This window comes from Cannabis sativa, chromosome X, assembly GCF_029168945.1.
Source record: "Cannabis sativa cultivar Pink pepper isolate KNU-18-1 chromosome X, ASM2916894v1, whole genome shotgun sequence".
Lineage (NCBI taxonomy): Eukaryota > Viridiplantae > Streptophyta > Magnoliopsida > Rosales > Cannabaceae > Cannabis > Cannabis sativa.
Genome location: NC_083610.1, coordinates 13698655 through 13716079, shown reverse-complemented (window position 1 = coordinate 13716079; position 17425 = coordinate 13698655). Strand labels below are relative to the sequence as shown.

The 17425-nt window shown below is 32.5% G+C and overlaps 1 protein-coding gene across 1 annotated transcript; it reads right to left on the bottom strand.

The window, feature by feature from the left end:
• Nucleotides 1-360: 360 nt before the first annotated feature.
• On the bottom strand, nucleotides 361-4287 carry LOC115712436 (uncharacterized). Its single transcript, XM_030640739.2, has 3 exons — nucleotides 3477-4287; nucleotides 1683-3144; nucleotides 361-1564 (listed from the first exon to the last, which is right to left on the bottom strand). Exons 1-3 carry the CDS (start codon nucleotides 3826-3828, stop codon nucleotides 1378-1380), a joined length of 2001 nt encoding a protein of 666 aa, XP_030496599.1. The 5' UTR covers nucleotides 3829-4287; the 3' UTR covers nucleotides 361-1377.
• Between the last annotated feature and the right edge of the window lie 13138 nt (nucleotides 4288-17425).

Here is a 17425-nt window from a genome sequence, read left to right as displayed (position 1 = left end):
GCCCATTAATCACCCATCAAAAGATCTGTTCGATGCCATCCAAAGATACACTATACCAGAGGTGTATCTTATTTGGACGAGCCATCTATCCAACATTCGAAAGACTTGACTTCGCTAATAGATCTAATCTATTATCTTAGTTGAGTCTGCGATTGGCTTAGAGCTACTGAGTTGAAACCATTTTGGAATTATATGTGTCCTCCGTCTAAAAACACAAATAACATTATCCTAAAATTAAAATATGTGAAACCTGTACCAATAACTAAAAGCCATATGACTAATGCACCTTAACAATATATATAATATTATATAAAAAGAGGGGAGGGGAGAGGATAGTCCTCCGTTGCCAGCAAACAACCATTTTATAAAGGTAAATAAGTTCTTATTATTGCTGTTTATAATGAACCAAACAAAAAAATTGCACAATCCAAAAGACAGAATCTTACAGACACCAAATAAAAGGGCAGAAAACGCTTAAACAACATAAGTATATACTAATTATTATCCATAGATAGCTGCAGGTCCAACCAACGTGCATCTCATTCACCAATCAATTTATGCACAGTTGAAAGGTTAGAATGACATTCAAGTAAGGAAACAGTGATCTCCCTTGCATATTGTCCTCTTTTCTCAGATCAAAAGAAGATTTTGCTTTTGTTACAAAACATTTCCAAAATAGAAATCATATGCCTGCCAGCCAATGTAATTGCAGCAGCTATCAGACTTCACTTGTATAAATCTTCCCTGAAAATACTCGGAACGTAACGCCTCTACTTTTGGGGTTCATAAGGGTCCCCAAACTTCATTCCATGTAGAACAATGCAGTCATGGAACCTCTTCTTTCTTTTTCAAACGTAAACAGAACATGTCCTCTCCTCAGCACAGCTGCCAAGACATGTTGAGTTGAAACAAATATCGTATCTTTTGAATGACACCAGTCCTTGTATATACTCTACTGCTTAAGAGGCTTTAGGTCAAAGGATTCGACCGCTTAAACTTGGGAACGGTTAAAAGCCTCAAATGCAGGTAATACTATCTAAAATAGGTAGCCTCATAACTGCAACAGAGAACTGAGATTGATTGCAGTAGGCGACCACCACCACAGGGTTCTATTTCTATAGATCTCCCCTACAGCTAACTTTGCAAATAAAAAAGGAAAAAACTAATACTAAAACTACACAGATAAATCGTACTTCAACTTACTTGATTCACGATCTAATAGTTGCCTTCCTAGTAAACTTTCCTGATATTTGCAACAGTTTTAGTTCATTCAAAGGCAACCCATAGTTCTTGAGGTCAAAATAAAAAGAAAATGCTCCTGCAGCTGTAGCTAGATTAAAACCATTTCATCATCATTAAAATAAGCTCTTGATTTAATCAAGCATCAACTTCTGTAGCTATATCAGATTTAGTCTCTGCAAGGGTAATTATAATAGGTTGCCATCCTGAATGGTGATGATTAATCCATTTTTTCACACCAATTATCAAATTCAAGACCTGGAGTGATTCGCCCAAGGAAAGCTCTTCCAAGCATGATTTTCTAAGAATTAAAGCTGCTTCATATCTGTAAAGAAAGCAAGATGACATAATTTTTATGGCCAGACTTATTACTCTTAGTAACTTAAATACCTACACTCTAAATGAATGCTAAGAAAGCAACCAAATTTTATAATTCCACTTACTTGCATTGAGAAGCCAGTACGGCAGAACGTCCACTTGAGGATGTTATAAACTTCTGTATCCGATCCCATGTGGTTTTAGGGTAAAGATTAAGATTTCCCCCTATAGTATTTACACACTTCCATAATTTCTCATTTTTGCCAACATACAACTGCACAGCACCTAAGTTCTGCTTCACTACCATATGTTGTTCTATTGCACAGTCCAAAGCCTTCCTTACATCAGTATTGCGGTGTTTTGGATCCCCAAATCGAATGCAATCAGTAATGTTTACTTCAGTAGGCATAATTTTCTCGAGTTTCAAACTATTCAGGGCAAGTAAAATAACGCCAATAAGACCTTGAACATATTCTGAAGGTGGCGCACATCCTTGAGTTCCCCAAACACCATTATTAGCAACATTTTTTGCACCAAATGGAGCTGGGGAAGGTGAAAATTCAGAGCTGCGAGGATACCTATTGTTCATTGCATCATGATGAAACGCTTGGCCACTTTGGAAATTATGGCCCTTCTGAGGTGCATTAAAACTATTTGGATTCTGTGACTCAGTAGAGGAAGGTTTAAAGTCTTCTCCAGTTCGATTTTGGACATTAGGTGGATTCTGTGCATAAATGTTGTTCTGATTGATACCTAACTTACCAATATCAGGCACATTAAGTGGAGCGGGCCTGGGAGGAGCGGAAGAAAATCTAGGACCATCGGGCCTGGGAGGAGGTGGCCGAAAATGGGGATTAGGATGAAACCGGTTATCGGATCCGAAAGGGGGAGGTTGCATATGGGGATTGTTTGAGTTTGGCATCCTTGGGGAAGGGTAGTGATTTGGGGGATTGCTTATATTATGGTTTCCATTACTGCCTCCACCACCACCAAAGTATTCATGTGGTGCTTTCTTAAAGTTTTTTCCCTGCGATTGTTCTGGCTGAAAGGGGTAGTCATTGTTCTTAATCTCATGCATGCTTGTTGGCACACTTGAGGCTCTTGATACAGTGGGCTGGCTTGGATTTTTCTTGTTGTTTCTTCCCTTAGTTTTTGGGTCAACACCCCTTCCAACGTTGGAAGGCTTCTGGTTTGGAATTGGTAGAGTTTCTTGGTAACCTTGGTAACACATCGGTTGACTAGTCTGGTGCATTTCAGCAGGCGCTGAGAATTGAGAAGCCTCGGGTTTAAATGGTTGGCTAACTTGGCTCCCGTTAACAAGCTGACATGATTCACCAGTGGTAAGTGGAGATCCTCCAGATGAGAGGCTCGTCCAAAGCCATACACTCTTGGCTGCAGCAATGAGAGCAGCAGAAGCTTTTTGCGGCTGTGCTAGAAGAATATTATACCTCCTCATCCGTAACTGATGAAGAGCATTAGAAAAATCCCTATCTCCGGAAATAAGTAAGTAATTCGCAGGCGCCGGATTATCCACGGCCCAAAACAGCATATCCACTAAGATTTTCTTATCACTAGCATCTTTCACACCTGCCCAAGACCTTAACAATGTCAATCAAATATTTTTCTTTAGGAAAACAAAAACAACCACCAGTCACCCAAAAGCATGAATTCATTCAAAACAGTCAACTTTCAGTAAACCCCTGAAAAACATGATCAGGATTTCCCTTCATATTCATCGTTATCTTAAACATCTCATATGAAATTAATCTTGCAAGGAAAATGAGGGTTAATCATGATCAGACTAAACAATTTTTTTGATGGAAGGGTTTATCATGATCAGACTAAACAATTGGAATAGAGTAAAAAAAAATATATACTAAAAAGTACAAACCCTAAAAAGCAAGGTAGAGAAAGAATACCGGCAGGAACATGATTAAGGGCTATGCCAGTGCTAGAAAGGGCTTGCTGGACAGAAGAGGGGATGTTATGAGTGTCGCCATAGGCGGAGATGGAGACGGGGCCACAGTAATTAATCTTGACGAGGGCAGAACTAATGTTCTGGGCTATGGCGTGAGGGTCACAACTTTTAGGGACCTGACAATTCTCTATATCCCACCACACCGAAGTCTTGGCCCCGACGTACTGCGGCTCCGCGAAGGTGAGTTGTCCCAGTCTCATCATGCTACCACCGCCGCCGTTGCTATTGCCGTTGCCGCTGCCGCTGCCACTGCTGCTACATCTGCTTCCGCTGCCGCTCACATCTCCACCCATGGCTTAGATCGGATACCTCAAAATATCTCTAATCACAGTTTAGGCAAAATCAAAAAACCTATAGGGCTCGATTCCAGTCTTCTTCTTCGTCTTCTACGTCTGGTTACATAGTATTATATACAGAAATCATTGTAGTAATCGTAGAAAGGGATAGAGGAGAAGGGAAGTTATCCCTCTTCGATGGTTTTAAGCTTCGAATTTGATTCTGTGATGAAATAAAGAAGGAAGGAACCCACTGATTCTATTCTTCTAACTATCGGAGACGAAGGTATTTTAACGAAATTACGATTTTGACCCTACCATTCACGCGGTTGTGGACCTTTGTCACGGGGACTTTTATGGTAATTGGTGTAGTAGTGTATACCACTTAATTATAGTTATACTCCCAAACCAAAGACCATAGACCAAAGACTTTTGTTTTGGGGGAATGAACTCTCACCTCAAGACTTTTATTAATTAGCCATAGCATAGCCTTATGACTCTATTGTGACTGTATGACCAAACCAAAGTCTTCAACTTGGTCTTACTTTTCTTTTATTTGAAAGGACTTCATCTTAGTCTTCAGTGCACTCAATCACAGCTAATAGAAAAAAAAAAATTAGTTACAGAATTGCAACTCCCTCTAGTTACCAATTCAATGTTTTGCAAAAAAGAAAGGATTATTACACAATTTAATTTTGAAATTTAAAATTAGTGTTTGACATTATTTTCTGTAGCAAAAAAATAGCTTTTAAAAAACGTATTCTGTTAGTAATTTTTTAAATTATTTTTGGATTTTTTTTGCTCTTTAAAAATAAAAACTTTAAGACCGTGATACGAATGTCAACCCAACTTGACCCGACCCCAAACACAAACCAAGCTAGGGGTGTTCATAAAATAGCCGATCCAATCCAATCCGCACGATCCAATCCAATCTAATCCGCAAAGTGTGGATATCCGCACTTGTGCGGAGTAGATTGGATTGAAAAATTTAAAATCCGCACTTGTGCGGATTGGATGTTGATTGATATGTAAAAGTAACCGATCCAATCCAATCCACACATCTTTATAAAAAATTAAAAAAAAAAACTATATATACAAATAATATTTTAATGTAAAGAAAATAGTAATTTAAAAATTTAATATATATAAGACAATTATATTTCAAAACTTAATAGATAAAATATATATTCTATTATTATATATAATTTTTTTTCTACCTACAATTTAAAATAAAAGTAAATGTTTCTTTATACCTATAATTTTTTTTTTCTTCGTTTGAGTTTGTTATTTGTTATTTATTTTAATGTATTGTTGGAGACATAAAATAATTATAATTTGTTTTATTTGTTACTAGTTTTGTGAAAAAAAAAATATTTTTTTCATAAATATTAAATAATTTAATATTAAAAAGTAATCAATCCAAAATAATCGATCCAATCCGCACTTTTGCGGATTGGATTTGAGCCATTGTGCAGATTGGATTGGATCCAAAAAATAAAATCCGCACTTAGTGCGAATCGAATGCACTATGAACAAAATAGTGCGGATTGGATTGGATGAACACCCATAAACCAAGCCACGACCCCGACTCCAGAATTAGACCTTACACCAGACCTGACCCAACCCAGACAATGACTTGACCTTGACCAAGCCCCAGACCTGGACCTCAACTCTAACCCGGACCTAGGACCTAGACATGGACCCCAAAATCGGCCCCGACCTAAGATCTCAAAGCTTGCCTCGTAACTAGACCTTGACCCTAAACTTGAACCCCCAACCCCAGACTCGGACATGGACCTAAGGACCCAAACCCCAGGCTTTGGCCCCTGGCCCCGATCCCGGACTTGAACCCCGACCTTTGCACAGAAAAACGATATGAAACACACTGATTAAGGAGAGAGAGAGAGAGAGAGAGAGAGAGAGAGAGAGAGAGAGAGAGAGAGAGAGAGAGAGAGAGAGAGAGAGAGAGAGAGAGAGAGTAGTAAGAGAAAAAATGATGAGAGAAAAAGTGATGAGAGATAAAATAATGTAATAAAAGGATGAGAAAAGAAATTATATGTGATAAAATAGAGAAACAATATTAACAAAAAATCAATTATTTTTAAAAAAAAAAAATAGAAAACAACATTTGTTATTCTTAAAATTTTTGTTTCTTGTAACTTTGTCTTAATAAAAATTATTTTGTTTACTGAGATTTTTAGAAACTAATAAAATGTTAGCTTAAGAAATAACCAAGTGCAGTAATAAAGAAGACAAGAGTTTTTATGTGGTTCGAGGGTTAATAAACTCTAGTCCACGAGTGAGTATTATTGGCCTTAAGAGGCTTGTATAATGTGTTTACAATAGTATTTGCAAGAAACCCTAACTCTGCTCTCTTGGTTTCACTTGAAGAAGAAGAAAGCTTAAAGGAATTTTAGCAGAGCTTCGGCTATCTTGTTTCTGACGTTCTCTTTGTATGGAAATAGAAGGGTATTTATAAGCTAAGAGGCGGGTATGGACATGCCCATGACCCGCCTAGGACTTTTGCAATAAGCTTGCTAGTGGGGTAAAATACATGCAATAATCTGACTGTTGGGCCCCCTAGAAGGTTTTGTGCTCGTGCGTTGAAGCAACTGGAGAATAAAGGACCACAATTCGTACAGGGTATGTGTTGCCAAAAGGTTTAACCTTAAAAAGTAAATGCTTGGAATAACCGCTTGGAAAAAAGGTGTATGGGGTGTGCGCACTATTGGGAATATTTTACCAGGATTCAGATTTACTAACAAGTATGTTGAATTAACATCCTAAATATGAATTCTCTAAAACAATGAAATTAAACACATAAGAGTTTAAGAAAATTTTACATTGGTTGCAGCGGAATATAATGACTCCTCTTGCTCAGATCTCTAATCCTTGTTCCTTTCTGTCGCAGAGTATTATCACGATAAAAATTATTTTCTATTACTAAAACTAGAAAGTAACAGTAAGACAACTATAGGGAAACCCAGTGTCCCATGAAAACATATATTTTATGTCAATGAATCCACAAAGTTATTTATTAACTTCTTCTCAGCAATAGGTGTCAAAGTTATGGTTATTTTTTGTGCTTTTCTTCTGTTTGTGTATGTCTATTGTTGTATCGATGCTCACGAGATCTCTATTAGGGTAGTGATTGGTAGTTCTCTAGCTGCTAAGTTTGCTGAGTTGGGAGATTCAACAATGTTAGAAGTCATAGTTATATACATGTATTTGTAGTGGTACCTTGACCATTTTTGGTATCCAAATTCTTGTCAATAGAGTCTAACACTCTTGTCTAAGTTGTCAAGCTCGCTCATATGGTATTCAAACTTCCTCTTTGTGTATGTTCAAGTTGCTGCAAAGAATGGTTACTCGAGTTTGCTAGCATTCTTCTTGAAGGTTATTTTAAGGTTACTTAATAGGTGATACACGCAGTAGCAGTGAGTTATATCTGGAAATACATGAGCAGCTGTTTTTATTATGCTCTCGTGTCTGGCTGATATCAAGTACTGTTGTTCTCTGATCCCATATGTTTCCCTTAATTTTGAAAAGAACCAAGTCCTTGCGTTGTAATTTTCTGAATCCACAACAAAGAATTCTAGGGAAAATATGTGGCCATTTGCATCTTGTGTACAGGCTGAGAGCAATGTTCCTCCAAATGTAGCTTTGAGGAAAGTTCCATCAATAATGATTAGTGGTCTGGACTTGTTCCATCATTTTATTGAAGCATCTAGTGCTACAAAAAAATTACACGAAGTTGTTATCTTCTGCAATTTTCATGTGTACTATGGTTCCTGGACTTGTTTTTTGTAGGATGTAAAAAAAACTTGGCAGTAGGTTGTATAATTCATTTGCTTTTCCATGTAATTCTTTTTGTGTGTGCTCCTTACTTCTCCATGCTTTCATGTAGTTCATTTCAAATACATACTTAGCATTCAAGTCTCCTCTAATGTCATGTGGCGTTTGAGTTATTTTTATGTTGGTGAACTTTGGCTTGATGTAGTTTCTAATCAACTTTGTTGTAGCTTGTCGCTTGTCTACAAATCTTATATTGAGATCACAAGTGTGTATGAACTTTATGTTATATTTACAGATTATGAAAAATTTGATTGATCCGTTCTTTGATGCCATTAGTGCCCACTTGCATTTTGGATCCAAGCAATAATTTTGTACACTTTTGCTTAAGACTTTTTCACCTTGTATTAGAAGTTGTTTCTAATGGCATAGAAGCTTAACACGCTTTGTAGAGTTTCTTTGTCCTTGTATATTTTTTTTCTTCTATTTTAGGATGTTGAGGATCTGTGATTAGTAGTTCGACATAATCAGTAATTTAGGCTCTCTGATCTTATTATTTTCTAGCTGCACAACCATTTCCTCAGCCACCAGTTTTGCATAGTCAATAAAGTCAAACATTATTTCACCATCTTCCAGCATTATCCCTTGCATGGTTGGTTGTTGAGTAGTTGATTCTGTTGGAATTTATTTTACCAGGATCTTAGATCTACTCACAAGTATGTTTATTAACACCCTAAATATGAACTTTCTAAAACGATGAAATAAACACATATAAAGTTTAGGAAACCTTACATTGGGTGCAGCGGAATAATATCACTCCTTTCGTTCAGATATCTAGCCCTTGATTCCTTTCTGTAGCAGAGCATTATCAATATCTGAACCTGGATCTCTTTCTCTGAATCTTTGATGCTGAAACTCCTTTTGCTGAATGTCTTTCTTCACGATCTTCCTCACTATGATTGAGGTATCACTTGTTGTGTGTGGGCACTACTCATACACTAAGAATTTCGAAATTCAAGAGGGAAGAGAAAGAAGAAGTAGCAGCTAAAGATAGGGAGAGAGAAAGGCTCAGGTTTTTCTCTGAAGGAAAAATAGAAAATTTAAGTGTAATTTTCCTGAAGCCTTCACTATCTATTTATAGCATTCCACTAGGGTTAGGTTTGAATTATTTGGCATTAAAATAATGAAAAAAACAGTTTAAATTTCCTACAAAAGTGGCTGGCCCTATACTAGTGGATTTGGGCCTCACTTTTTGTAATTTTGCAGTTTTATCTTTTCTGCATCTGATTTTCTCAAAAACGCCAATTTTTTAATTCAACCATTTAAATGCCAATTCTAACTATTTAATAACTATAAATAATTATTAAATAATATTGTCATTTATCATATTTATTAATTGAACCATACAAAGTATCATAATTAACAAATATGTCCCTAAAACTCTTTCTTTACAATTTCGCCCTTACTTAGTGAAAAATTCACAAATAGACATAGTCTAATTTGAGAATTATAATTGATTAATCAAAACCAATTACATGAGTCTTACAAGCAATATTATCTCAACTAGTGGGGGGACCATGGGTCTATATAACCGAGCTTCCAATAAGTAGATCAAGAATTTAGCACTAAAATTCACTAACTTATTAATTCTTCGTTGAATCCACGCATAGAACTTAGAATTGCACTCTCAGTATATAGAATGCTCTATATGTTCCACCATATAGACACATCATTAGTTATCCATTGTTATAATCCTAATGTGATCAATGATCATCTATATGAATGATCTACACAGTAAAGGGATTAAATTACCGTAACACCCTACTATGTATTTTATCCTTAAAACACTTGACCCCGTATAAATGATATTTCAGCTTATGTGAAATGAGATCTCCACCATTTATTTTCGTTTGGTCAAGCTCGGAGGAGATCATCCTTTGCTTACTATTCGCTAGATAGAAGCTATAGATTCCATGTTTATGCTAGCGCTCCCACTCAATTGCACTACCGTGTTCCCAAAATGTACGTATCACCCTGACCTAAAAGTAGGCTTAACTAACAAATCAAAGAACAAGAATAGCCTTTCAAGATTGAGCCTAATCATAACAGGATTAAGATCATTTGATCTAGGATCAACTTGGCGATATTGACTTGAATAGATTCTACGGTAAGTTTAATTAAATCTAAGTCAAAGTTCAATATCGGTCCCTTCTGATGCATACTCCATGCATCCAACCTGAGCTTTACTTTAACCAATGCTCTGGAAAGAACATAGCACTTCTCCAAATGCAAGTAAACTCTGTTGTAGATTATCATATCAGTAAAACCCTATGTCTGATAAATCTAGGAAACTTTATTCACATAGTAATGTTTACTTTCCAATGTGTTGACGGCACAATAAACAGGATCAAGTATGTGAAAAGGGTTTCAGATGAATTTTATACATTATGTACATATAATCATGAAATAAATTATGTGAACCATGCAACATTAAATGTTATTTCTGATCTATATTAATAAGTAAATCTGATTATATTGAAATGAGTTTTATTTAGGGCATAAAACCTAACAAACTCCCACTTGCACTAATATAAAACAAAAAGTGCGTTTCAAATAATCTCAACACCTTGATATACAAATCAAGTGTAGTAGTAGTAAACTCCTCGTAATAGGATCTGAAAGGTTGAATTAACCACAACCTTTTCTCCACTATTACTCTTCCTTTAATCACAAAATCATTGATAATGTGAAATTCCTCTCTATATGTCTACTCTCTTGGGATACTGGATTCTATATCTTTGGCAACTACTTTTGGTTAATAGGAAATTAACACTAGTAGTTTAAGGCAATTTGGAATGATGCCAAAAAATGTATAGAACTTTCCTTAGACTGAATAAGTACCTTTCCTGCAACCTTAACATTCAGTCCCTCTCTGGTAGACCTAGAGACTTCAGATAGGTTTTTACACTTCTCTAAAATCACTATTCCACCCCCAGAGTAACCACCATCTTATCAGAAATATTTACTAGCACATAGGCAAATTTTGAAATCTGATGTGGTGTAGTCTAAGAGTTTTAAACACACTCTTATAGACTAACATATAGTTCCTCTTCTTAATCTTAGGATTTACTTGATTGTCTTCCAATGTTCTTCTCCTGGATTAATCTGATACCTACTCATTACTCCCACTCAACAGCAGGTGTCTGGTCTAAGGCATACAAGAGCATATCTAAGACCTCTCACTGTTGATATAAGAAATTCTTTCATGGCTTTATCTTTTCTGGAATGGTTAAGACTTTTCCTTAGATAAATAAAATCTATACCTAAGAAGTTGTGAAGCTTCTATAGATTGCCATTAGAAAGAAAATGCTTCAGCATCTTACTAAAGTAAGTTGCTTGCATTAGAGTAAGTAATTACCAGGTATACCACAAGCCATAGGTTTAGATAAACTCAAACCTATAATACTAGGAACATGAAGTTTTGTTAAGTCCATTCAATGGACTTATAAACGAAAATTTCCTTTTATGTCCTTGTAGTAGAAAACTTTAGGTTACTCCATGTGAATGGATTAAACCATAGTTCTATTGGCTTTCTTCTTAGTTTCTTATCTTGACAATCCATTACTTGTTTAAACTCACAATGGATTTTAATCACTAGTGTCTCCCAAGTCATAAGAAGGTGAGTTCCTAGAAACTCTCCCACTACGACAAGGCACCGTGAATTATGTCTAAGAAAACTAAATGGTATTGATCTCTTCGGTTGTGACAAGACAACAGAAGCAGTGTGATCATCATATGTTATATAAGATGATAGAACACTTTTGGAATCAAGAATTAAATATCTCCTTTATTTGCTACTTGTTTTTCAGACTTAGTCATTTTCTTAGAAAAGTAGTATTTATTTGAACAAACACTTTCTTATCTATTGACAATGGGATGGTCCACCCCTAATCACTTAGAATAGCTAACAAACCATGGTTAACAGTTCTAGCTTTTCTTAAGATTTTGATTAGGTCATCCATGAATCTAGTAATGATTTACATTAAGTACCCAACCATTACATCATTCTGAAATTGTATTACCATAGAAGGATTTAGGCAACGACTAGTAACTAATCATCAATATGCAACTCGAAATTTCTGGGGAGGTAAGTTTGGATATAATTCAAAAATCAATTTAATGATCTTTGAACTGCATATCTACTAACTATTTCTCCACCCCTATCAGTTTGCAAGATCTTTAACCACTTACCTTAATGGTTTTAACCATTGCTAGAAATTAATGAAAATTTTCAAACATTTCAAATTTCTTTGCTAAAAGGTATAATCTAGAGTTATCGTTTTAAGAATACAACGAAAAACTCATATCCACCCCTGAATGTACATCCATCTGCGAATGAGATGAACTACTTTCAGTGGATATAGGCATATTAACTCTTTGCAGAGATTGATCTTGTCAAATCCACTATGAACAAGATACAAATGCCATAGATTAAAAAAAATGGTAGTGTCTATTGATGACATAGGTTTAGTTACATCAAAGAGTTCTTAGAATATTGCAAGTGGATCCTGGTCACAGAATACCTAACTCATATTCCATACAGTTTTAATCCATTAATAGAAGATGGATATTAAACACTTGAGAAAGTGTAACTGTATTGTATTCTGGAATTAGAAATATAAGAAAATTTCTATTTGGAATTTAAAATTAAAGTCAAAGACTTAAATTTATACCAAAAATAATGAGTAATTCTATCTTGGACCAGCACTACTAATACAAACTCTAAGTCAGATTTGCCCATACAAGTAGGAGATTTCTAAGATTGAGGTTTTATATCAATTGGGAATAGAATTTCGGGATTATAATCATATGCGTCATTTAATTTCTTAAGAGAAAATAAAGAATGACATGAAATGATTTATAGACCATTCATCCAATGATATGTTTTGAAGCTAATTCGAAATGAATAAGCTAAGAGGAATTAGGATAATTTCGTTTATAAATAAGAATCCAACGATGCTTCGATTAGCGAAAGACAAAGTAATCTTATTTATGTAATCTTCTTGTTTCATATTGTAAAAATACTAGTCTAAGGTGTCATCAATTGATGAACAGCTAGATGTTGCATATACAATATTTATCTTTCGAGATCTTACACTATTATGTATGTCTAATGGTGAAAATCCACTAGGGATTTATCTCATTAGAAAAACAAACATGTTAGACCAACAATGAAGATTCGAAATTAAACTACAACTTAATAACAGAAAATAACATGGTTCAATATAAATTCATACACAATTCAGAAATTATAAACATATAGCAAGTAGGAATGACTAGTGAAAATACTAAAACATACAATCCTAAATAATTTCCAAGGTTTTCAATAAACTGATACAGTGTCCCGGTAGGCGAGAGTCAAAGCATCATTAATTGAATAGAGTTGTCAACTCATCTAAAATAGAAACCATTCTAGCAACCTTTTATTCGATCAAAATAAGAATCCAACGTTGTCCCGGTAGGCGAGAGTCAAGGTTATTCTCATTTTATGAGCTTCCACCATTGTTTCATGTTTTATGAGTTTATCTCTAAGTAGTCACCGTAGGGGAGAGTCTAAATAGAGACGAAAACTCACAAAACACTTATCAAATGAAATCTTACGGTGTTAAATGCGTTCAACGAATAACCATCCATAGGGGGACGAAGTCTAGCGTCTCGAGGTTATATTGAAAACATTTAACTTTTGTAAGACCAACAATGGAGATCGAATATCTTAATAATAATCAAGCTCATTATTTAAAGTAAGTTGTATTTTCTTTGATTCTCTTTATTTAATTTATTTATTTTAAATATATATTTATTTAAAATTTCCAATTTAGAATGAAAAATTCTAAATATAAATTTTAATTTAATATTTATAAATTTTACTTAGATGGATATAAAAATAACATGAATTATTTCCATCTTAGTAATAATTTCCAATAAATATTTAGAAAAATATTCAATTTAAGTTGTTACAAAATTAATATAAATTAATTTACAACTCAAATTTAATTTTCTATAAATATATATTGCATTTCGAAAAATTAAAGTATTTAAGAATACAATTTTCGAAAATGCATGTTAAAATAAAAAATTAATCCTGGAAAAATTATTCTAATTTAATGTTGGCACAAAGTTAATTAATAAAATTAATTTACAACAAAAAATATAATTTTCCTATTTAATTAAATATATAAGAAAAATTTCAAATATTTAAGTATGATGATGAAAATCAACTTAAATATTAATTTTCTATTTAATTAAATACACTAGAAAAATACTTCAAGCAAAAATATCATCTATCTAGATTTTCCTTTGACTAATTAATTCAATTTCTAATAATATACTTTAATTCAATTTATTTTAAATTAATCAATAAATGAAAAAATCATTGATTTAAGTTGATCCAAGAATTAATTAAAATAAATAATTAATTTACAACTTAATCTATTTTTCAAGATAAAATTCGAAATTCTAGCATTTAAGAAATGCAATTTCAAAAATTGATTAATAAAATAAAGAAAAAATATATTTTGAAAATTATTTAAATTTAGTTGAAAAAATAAATTTCAACTAAAAATAATTTTCTATTTAATTAAATGACACGAAAAAGAAATATTTAAGTATGATGATAAAAATCAACTTAGATATTCAATTTTCAAATTAATTAAATGTATTAAATTCAAGAAATAAATAATTAAGTGTAGAGAAGGCTTAATTATTAGTCTCTAGTTTAATACTAAGAAAAATATACTTAAAATAAATTGTACCAAAATTAATTATATAAATAATTAATTTCACAATGTATAATATTTTCCTATTTAATATTAGAAATAATAAGTAGTCTAGAAATAACTATCTAGAAAATATCTTATTTGACTAAGTATCTTTTCCACAAAATTTGAAAAAAAAAATATCTAATTTAAGTTGTATTAGAATAAATCTAGAACTTAAATATTTTTCAAATTTAAATTTAATTAAATATCAAAAATTAAGTTGTAACCACTTAATTTGAAAATATTCCATTTTAAGTTAATATTCGAAAAGATATTAACTTAAAAAATATCTAAAGAATCTTAATAACCAATGCCTAAAATTCCTCAACTTAATTTTGAAATTTGAAATTCAAAAGATATTCAGATTTAAGTTGGTTAGTTGTAGATAACTAAATATCAACTTAAATAAGAATATTTAATGAAAAATTTAAATTAAGTTCCAGAAAGAATCTAGATGGTTATAATTCTATATTTAATTAAATACAAGAAAATACATATAGTTTAGCTTAGAATAAAAAATTCTTTAAACTATAATTTTCTTAAATTAATTTCAAAATAAATGAAATTAATTATGTTGCTAATCAATTTTATTAGGTTAAACTAGTGTAATTAACCTAGTACAATTGTTCAAATCAGGCAAATGGGCCTTCACAATTGGGGTGGTTCATGTGAGGGGGTGCTGGGTTCAGTATGTCGTACCCACTTCTATGACTCCCAACTCTCACACAAGGCCCAAAAGAGAGGAATTTAACCTTAATAAGAACAACTGTTATTAATTGAATAAGCCCAATAACTAAATTGGCCTAAATAAATTCTATCAAGAACTATGATAATTTATTTTAGCAACAACAACCTATATTTATCTATAATCAAATTAAACACATAGGCTCACACAGGCACACTTTGGATGGGTCCTATCATGTTGCTAGGTCATACACAGATGAAAGAAGATTGTAAATATACCTGTTACAAATTATTAACTTGACCAAGGGAGCCATCAGATCATTAGATCTGGCAAAATGTAACCATGGCTATTTGCAATCAAGTAATAATAGGTTTTAAAAACTTACAAACAAGCTAAAACTCATACTCCTGCAACAAAGTTAGCTGGATAGTTGGATGTAGGATTTATTTAATTTTAAATTAAATAATTAATTTCGAAATAATTAATTAATTAAAAAAATAATTTTTCGAAAATTGATTCAAATTTTTTTAAAAAATTAAATTTAAAATTAAACCTACAATTTTGAAAAATTAAGTTTCAACCAACCTAAATATCATTTCAAAATTTGCTAACTACTTTTAAAATTTAAATGTAATTTTATAAATAAAAATTAGAAAAGATAAGTTAAATATCTTTTTCAGATTTTAAATTTAATTTAAATAAATAAAATAACAAAATTTAAAAGTTAGCAAAATATCTTACACCTATTTAAAATTACATGATTATAATTATCTTATTTTAAATTTAAATAAGGTCAAAATATCTAAAAAAGATTTAATTTAAAAAATATATATAAAATTTGACCTTAAATTTAAAATTAAGATAAGATATAATCAAATTTAAAAATAAGATAGATTTTTAAGCAAGAAGATAGATACTAATTCTATTCAAATTCAAATTACACTAATATCTTGAATTAAATTTAAAAAATATTAAATTAATTCAAAATGATAATTAGAATTGAATTAGGAATAGTAATAGTATAAATACAAAACTATACAAAAAAATCGGAAGTTAATTCCATGAAAAAGCACGAAAATCGAAGAAAAACGAAAAAATTGTGAACTGTACGGACAGTTTTCGCGATCGCAGGAAAATTTCAGCACAGCTCCGATTTTTTCGAATCTTCAAAAAATCATAACTAATTCAAATAAAATCGAAATTGAGTTCTGTAAAAGGCTAACTTGCTTAATTTTTTTCATACTATCCAATAAAAATAATTCCAGAAACAGAATCGCAATTATTTTTCACGAAAAATTTACAAACATCAATCAATCATCAAATAACACTCAATACAACATGATACCATCCAAAAACATACAAACAGTCGTTTTAAAGTTTAAATTTCTTGCAAGTAAATCAATTACCATGGCTCTAAGGCCAGTTGTTGGAATTTATTTTACCAGGATCTTAGATCTACTCACAAGTATGTTTATTAACACCCTAAATATGAACTTTCTAAAACGATGAAATAAACACATATAAAGTTTAGGAAACCTTACATTGGGTGCAGCGGAATAATATGACTCATTCCGTTCAGATATCTAGCTCTTGATTCCTTTCTGTAGCAGAGCATTATCAATATCTGAACTTGGATCTCTTTCTCTGAATCTTTGATGCTGAAACTCCTTTTGCTGAATGTCTTTCTTCACGATCTTCCTCACTATGATTGAGGTATCACTTGCTGTGTGTGGGCACTACTCATACACTAAGAATTTCGAAATTCAAGAGGGAAGAGAAAGAAGAAGTGGCAGCTAAAGATAGGGAGAGAGAAAGGCTCAGGTTTTTCTCTGAAGGAAAAATAGAAAATTTAAGTGTAATTTTCCTGAAGCCTTCACTATCTATTTATAGCATTCCACTAGGGTTAGGTTTGAATTATTTGTCATTAAAATAATGAAAAAAACAGTTTAAATTTCCTACAAAAGTGGCTGGCCCTATACTAGTGGATTTGGGCCTCACTTTTTGCAATTTTGCAGTTTTATCTTTTCTGCATCTGATTTTCTCAAAAACGCCAATTTTCTAATTCAACCATTTAAATGCCAATTCTAACTATTTAATAACTATAAATAATTATTAAATAATATTGTCATTTATCATATTTATTAATTGAACCATACAAAGTATCATAATTAACAAATATGTCCCTAAAACTCTTTCTTTACAATTTCGCCCTTACTTAGTGAAAAATTCACAAATAGACATAGTCTAATTTGAGAATTATAATTGATTAATCAAAACCAATTACATGAGTCTTACAAGCAATATTATCTCAACTAGTGGG

Bases quoted from the DNA above. Each gene is read 5' to 3' on its own strand.
- LOC115712436 (XM_030640739.2), bottom strand. From the start codon at position 3,828: ATGGGTGGAGATGTGAGCGGCAGCGGAAGCAGATGTAGCAGCAGTGGC. The intron at 3,145-3,476 runs GTATTCTTTCTC...GGTCTTGGGCAG, and splicing joins CCTTAATCATGTTCCTGCCG to GTGTGAAAGATGCTAGTGAT. The intron at 1,565-1,682 runs GTAAGTGGAATT...CTTTCTTTACAG, and splicing joins GTACTGGCTTCTCAATGCAA to ATATGAAGCAGCTTTAATTC.